General features: G+C 47.0%; 1 protein-coding gene across 1 annotated transcript in view; it reads left to right on the top strand.

Moving 5' to 3' along the window:
* The first annotated feature begins 1988 nt into the window (after positions 1-1988).
* Positions 1989-7112, top strand: part of hbn (aristaless related homeobox homeobrain) — a 19722-nt gene continuing 14598 nt past the window's right edge. Inside the window, exon 1 of the mRNA XM_011154536.2 lies at positions 1989-2430. Coding sequence (XP_011152838.1) covers positions 2358-2430 — 73 coding nt within the window. The 5' untranslated portion in view covers positions 1989-2357. The remainder of the gene's footprint in view (positions 2431-7112) is intronic.

Below are 7112 nucleotides of genomic sequence, written 5' to 3'. Positions count from 1 at the left end.
TTCGAGTTTCTCGAAATGGGATGATTATATTTTTATGTCGTTATAATTTTATGAAACAATATATTTGAAGGATGGTAGTAGATTATAGGTCAAAATTGGGTATACATAGGCTTTATAAAATTATAATGATATAAAAATATTATAATTTTATTTTATTTGAAAAATCCGAAGTTACTCATTCAGCAAAAGATGCTTGGTGCAATATTTTCAACCTACTCTGGCATTGAGACTATTCGAAAACGCGTTGCAAATTATGAGCGCAAAGTTGCTCGCGGAGAACGCGCGTGACTGAAGTCACTATCGGGAAATTGATGTTGATCCAATAACGTTAAGCCCATTGCGACGCGATTTCGGGACGTGCAGGTCGCGCGGGAAAATAGCCGTCGACTGGCGTCACTTACCGGTGGCGCGTCGCAGGTAGCTGTAGCGGGTCGCGGGGAAGAGTTCGGTGGAAAAAGAAAAAGGAAAATACAGGACAAAATCTCTTTGGCGCGCGCGGCGCCGAAATGTCACGCAGCCATGCCATATCTTAGGATTAGAATATTGATTTAGGTTGGCCGAGAGCGCCTTTCGGGTGTTGTCTTAGAACGAGTCCTGGGATAATCGTAAGCGTGTTTTAATGGGGTGGCTCGCGCGCCATTGTCCGGGACGGATCTTACGGCGATCACTTTTTCCGCAATTATCTCGGAAACACGACGGGTCTCTTAAACAGTGTCCCGCGGTCTTGCTTACCTGCGGTCCGCCACCGGCAGGCTTGTGGTACGCTGTGCCGCGATGCAAAGCCGCGGTCAATGGCTATTTCCGTGAGAGAGGATGTCACGTTTTCCTTATGCACGTCGACCAGTTGCCCTACGTTTTTGAAAACTTGGGGGACACTCGCGATACACGCTACCGCCCATTAGTGGCAGTGTTACTTTTTCGTTTTACGCCTGTAGAAATTATTTTTCTCTCTATTTTTCGCCCTCTCTCTCCCTCTCTCTCTCTCTCTCTCTCTCTCTCTCTCTCTCTCTCTCTCTCTCTCTCTCTCTCTCTCTCTCTAGTTTCTTTCTTAACAGCGATTTCTATAATTTTCTATTTTGTGTATTTTCTTTCTATTTCAACATATTTTATTAAGCTTAATTTTCTAACATATATGAGTTTCAAAAGGCAGTTAAAAAATTTTTTGTGGTAATAATCTTACGGCTTTAGTTTTATCAGCAAAGCTTTTCATTATTTTAATGTGCCTAGACTTTGGTGATGCGTTTAAAATTTTTTGAAATATTTTGAAATTGAAATTTTTTTATTTTGTGCGAAATCCTCTGCTATTAAACTACATACGTTCGTTTCAAGTCGATGAAAGTTAAGTATCACGTAGATTGTACAGGTGAAACGTCAATCTTGACATCATCGTTTGGAATTATATCACCTCGCAAAATCGATCGGAGGAAGAAAATCGCGCAACGTCGTTGATGTCTCGTAATCGCTGAAATTTACTGAAAATTATCGAAATTTCGTGCCTTAGAGATTATCAGAGACGGCGTAAAAGAGTGGGCGCGAACGAAGGCGGAGGAAGTGTCAAAAAAGAAATGACGACGCGATAAAGAACGCAACGCTTGTTTCACGTTCGATGCGTTCGGAAGAAGACGCAGGGAAAGAGACGGATGGAAGGAATCAGGGAAGACGCGTGTAGGCCGAACGAAACGAATGCGAAGGAGCAGGAAATAGAGTCGGAAGAGCGAAAAGAGACGGCGAGAGAGGACGGACGGCGCGGCAAGGAGGGTGAGGCGGGTAGGAGGCCAGAAAAAATCCGGAGATTTATGCGGAAAGGGCAAAATATTCCCCGCCCAGGCTTCATTCAACCCCTAACTACGGGGTGGCTTTGGATGAAAAGCACGCGCCCTCATTGGTCGAGAGGCTAATATGGCGGTGTTAGGGGTTGCGAGGTGGGGCGCGTGTACGCGATATTAAGGGCTGCTTTCATGTCCGACGAGCCAGTTCGTGGTGCGCCGTCGATTGACGCATTTTCCGTCGAGAGAAGGTGGAGAGCGAAGCGTTAAAGCGTCCGGCGCTCTCTCCTGTCGCCTGTTCCTCGTCGTCGTTCTCCTGCTCTCGTCGAGAGTCTCTCATTCGCGTTCGCCAACCCTCGCGCACTTCCCTCCGGCTGCAGACGTACGCGGATGTACGGCGGAGGGACACACATGGCACGGCGGGAGGTTCGATTTGCGCGCGTGTCCATCGCCGAAGAATTTATCACCTGCATCACCTACCAGTGATTCTCGTGAGCCGAGAGATCGGCCTACGGCGACGCTCGCGAGTCGAGACAATTCCCGCACCAGTGCTCCCGCCCGTAAAAACCGGCTGACTTTTTCGCCCCAGGCATGGCGCAGACTTACAATCAGAAGAGAAATGTGTACAGCATCGACCAGATACTGGGCCACGGTAAGGACGAAGGTGAGTCCCTTGAGCTTGAGAAGAAGCGCGCGTAAGACACCGGCGGCGGATGCAGGACGTCTCAAGGTTTCAATTAGGAATACCACCTACCGACTCCCTACCACCGGTAATGACTTGAAATTTCTCAAGAACAAAGCAAACAGCTGTTGTAGCCTGAACGGCCTGCCTGAGAAGGTCTGCGCGTTTAGATCGCTCGTCGATAAATCCGTCAGTGTGTAGTATGAAGTTATTTTTTGCCTTTGCATGACTTGACACGAAAGACATCTCCGATAATGAATGCCGTGATCGATGGCAATTATATTCGCGATACAACATTCGACTGTAATGTATCGTTAACGATGATCGACGATCGGGTAGACTCGGCGTCCCCGAGCGACTGGAATTTCTAATTACGTCTATAAAAATCTCAAAGTTTCTCTTCAGAAGTTTTGTTCGTCGAGTGTCTGCATGGACTTCGTATTGCGGTTAAAAATTTTGCAACGGTGTCGTGCGTTCCGCAAAATAAAATAATTGGGCCTTCCGCGCACGAAATGTTTACGTACGATCGTAATGACTGTAAAATCGATAACTTGGCTTGTTCTCGTTAACGTTCGCAGAATCCTCGATTATTTGCCAACTAGTAAGTTCGTTACAGTTTTTATTACCCCGATGGCTATCGGTCGCGATGCGATAACGGCAGGCACGTATTCTGTATTCCTCTCTCTTTCTCTTTCTCCCTTTCTTTTTATTTTTCTCTCTCTTCTGTTATAACAAAGTGAGTTATCTAGGTCGATACATTGCGAGTCAAACAGACGAGCATTATCTGATAAGGTGTATAATACGGTAATTTTATAAATGACAACCGGCCGCTTTCTGAAGTCATTAAAAGTGACTAGTCGCTGATTTTCATAGCCGTTTGCAGATTATACCGTGAACGCGATGCATACATTGTAATGCGTCTCTATTCTTACCGGGGATTTATTAATGTCATTTTCTTGTACCGAGTAATAAGTTGTGTGCATTGGGGTAGAGTGCAATTTGAAAATGAATTGTATGAATTATAATCGTGATTTGAGAAATATAAATCGTGATAATTAACTGTTTGCCGTATGATTTAGTTTGGTATCGCGCGGTGCTGTAATGAGGGACAGAGTCATTCGCGAAGTGGGACAAAGACGTCTTGACTCGTGATTTTCATGTTTGGCCCGGATTCCGTCATTATACGGCAAAAGGTTAATCAGATGTTGCAAATTCAACTGTTAAAAATGAAACATTAAAATCTCAAAACTTGTACTACGAGTTGAATTTTGAAGTTTGAAATTTCGAATTTTGAAGATGAATCTTTTACATTTCTAGATCTCCCCTTGTTCCTTTTTCTTTTTACCTGTTTGACTTTCTGCACGAGAAGAGAAGATGCTACAGAAATCCGAGACTAATGTCCTCTCGCTGCGTTGCTCTTGACAAAAATCACTGTTTACATGGGGAAAATAATGAGAAAATAAGAGTGTCACGAAGGAAACACGTAGTCCCGATCTCACAGTAAATGGATAACTGTACATTTCGAGCAACGACAGAGGTACGCACGTCGCGAAATGCGTCGTCAAGTTTAGGATAGTGCAATTAAAGGCAGTGTAGACGTAATTAGGTCGTCGCGGGTCACGAATCTGTGGCGACGATCGGTGTAACATGAATTTACTGCTACACGATGTTGCGACACGCGAGTGCATGCGCGCGTGATTAGGCCGGACGGACGTACGAGAACGGCCGTTTGTTTCGATGCATGCACTTTGCAGAATTATCATGACGCGATAAATTGCGCTATCGAATTTAAAGAACCGCGTTGTTACGTGTTTTCGCTATCAGCGGCGACCGCGGCTTACGGCTGTAAGCGGGGTTGTCTGTCTGTCTCTCTCTCTCTCTCTCTCTCTCTCTCTCTCTCTCTCTCTCTTTCCCTCGTTGCAGCGAGTGATTTTCCCGTGTTATTTTTACTAAACGTACAAGCGCCTTTGCCGTTCGATGTGCACTTGTCAGTCTCCGCTTAAAAATGCAGCCGCCGCGTGCGCATTGTGGCGACGCGGCGCGGCGCCGAGCTTTCGATGAAAAATGTATCAGAGGATATCAAGATATCGATACAAGGCGCGCCTTCCATCTTTTTTCCTTCTCTCTTAGCCCTTCCTTGGTTCCTGCCTCCTCGTTCTTCAGCGCGAAAGCAAGAATTGCTTTATCGAGATGAAAATTCACGACCACTGATGACGGTCGGACATTTAATTTCATTTAGCCCTATTTTAGATCTCGAACGAATAAACGCGCTAATTCGAGGATTAATCGCAATGAATGAAAAAAACGGGAAAATTGAAAAATTGCGATAAATTAGCTGAGCCGCGGCGTATTTTTGCTCGCCAAAATGTTGACCTCAAACACGTTGAAATTGTACAGGCAGAAAATTGTGCGCGGCGACCATGTGCGTATAAATTATTCGGCGCGAACATGTCGAGGATTTTCAAGATATTAACGACTGCAACGGGGCGGAGAAAAATAACGTCGCATGTGTACGCGGTAATCTGAAGCGATCAGCTCGCGACAGGGCTTTTATCTCGAATTGTGTAAAAAGTTTCTCCCTTCGTTGCTCTCTTTCCTTCGTTTCCCCTTTTCTCTTTATTTATTTATTTTTTTGTAAGAGATGCATTGTAATGGATTTACTTAGTTTTTAATTTATAAGCGATCGGCGATAAACCGCGGTAACGCGAATTTACGGCACGAAGTTACGACACGCAAACACCGCGTGTACACAGCAGATGCACGACGCTCTATCCTTTTTTCGCTGTATACGAACGCAGAAATGCCACACGTGATGCGCGCGCGCGCGCGAGCGAACGTGTCCATCAAGTGCACAAAATCATGCGAAACAATTTTCCGGATGCGACGGATGCGTATAAATTATTAGAGATGTATAATTTGTATGTACACGCGTGCGCGCGCGTCTATTTGTTCGCGTAGCCAATGTCTATACGTTCTCAAGCGTATTGTTTCGCGTCACGTTACGCGTCGTTTACGATTCATCGTTCGCTCGAAGAGCACGACGCAACTCACGTCACCACGACGATTCGAGGCAGACTCTCGTTGGCACTTGCAAATATTTCGCACACACGACGTAATACACACACACAGATATACACACACGTACAAGGGGGTTACGCGCGTCCTACGTATTTTCACAAACACGCGCTCGCGCGCGTGCGCACGCTGTCCCGTCGCATTTTTATCTCGGCCGGGGAAACTCGCGGCCGGCGGTATTAACGTTAAGTCCTCTTAAGGATTTTATTAGATTTCCAGCGCAAAGTCCTCGGCCACTTGTAATCCGCCCCCTGTCTCACGAAAGTACATCCGGGCTACCGGACTTGTAGCTTTTAACGCTTGACGCTTAGACGCGTATAATCCGCGTAGGCGCGCAACGGTTTCTGCCGGAGAGAAACACCTGGGGGATGGGCCGCCGATTGCGACTCGACGACGTCTTGACGTCATGTTGCGCTGAGCAACTTGATTAATTTATTATCACGCGCGAGCGCGGGTGTGCGAGAACGCCGATCGCCGACTCGTCGACGTTTCCCTCGACAACAACCGACGGGGTGTTTCGCGCGTCATTGAGCGTTACGTCGACATGTGCCCCGATCGCGGCACGGTAAATAAATTTTTAATTTCGCTCCGCCTGTGCGCGATACTACCCTCGATCGCCTCTCCCCGTCCTAGTCTCGTAGTCGGCCGGTCCACATCAGGCGTCGGCGCACAGTAGATTTAATAAAAAGCAGTGGAGAGCTAAGCATCAAGTGGGTACTCCATTGTGCCCCGGCATAAAAACATCGAAATCTCTCTATTCAGCTTGGATTAGTACGACGATGCCTCTCTTTCCATGCGCGTGTGCGTGCGTGCGTGTGTGCGTGCGCGCTCGATCGTACGTGCGTGCGAACGTGCGTATCGCGCACTCGCACACACGCAAGGCCGCCGGTAGCAGCGGATGCGTGCATCGCGCGCCGCATACGTTTTAAATCGTTTCTCGGCTCATCCTATCACAACTGCCGGCTGTGTATCGACACCGAAAAGTAGGATTAGCATCATTACGCACGAGTAGTAAATGCTTGTCTAATTAGCCCGGCCGGAGATGCGTATAGGGAGGGCCAGTGGTGTGCAGCGCGCGCGCGCACGCTCTCGGCAGGGGTGGATAACCGTAAGCGTGCAGTCGTTCGAAATTAGTCAGTTTTCGTTCGCTCTCTCTCTCTCTCTCTCTCTCTCTCTCTCTCGCTCCCCCCCTCTCCCTCTCTCTCTCTCTCTCTCTGCCTGTTTCGCCCACTCGGGTTTGAAAAATTGCGGCGCGAACGATGCGAATCTCAAATATGATACTTGCATCAAGTAAAAAAAACCGAGTAGCAAGACAAGAAGCATAGGAAACCAGAAACCGGATAAATCGACGCGCTGAGCTTGAACGCGTCGTCCAACTCGATACCAACTGTTCGGTCGCCATTCAGCTTCAGTTTCCTCCACATCCTGTCTCTGTTCTCTGTCTCTTTTCTCCATCTCTTAGTTATCTAAATATCTGAGAAAGGAGACAAATTTATTCTGATTTTTTCTACCGAAGTAGGGGGTCAACAGCGGCTTCGGTTGGCAAAAGCTCAACCGAAAGCTATAATATATATTTGGAAAGGATATTT

This window comes from Harpegnathos saltator, unplaced genomic scaffold (genome assembly GCF_003227715.2).
Source record: "Harpegnathos saltator strain DR-91 unplaced genomic scaffold, Hsal_v8.6 scaffold275, whole genome shotgun sequence".
Classification (NCBI taxonomy): Eukaryota; Metazoa; Arthropoda; class Insecta; order Hymenoptera; family Formicidae; genus Harpegnathos; species Harpegnathos saltator.
The sequence above is the reverse complement of the archived record's forward strand: the minus strand, read 5'-3'. Positions and strand labels throughout refer to the sequence as shown.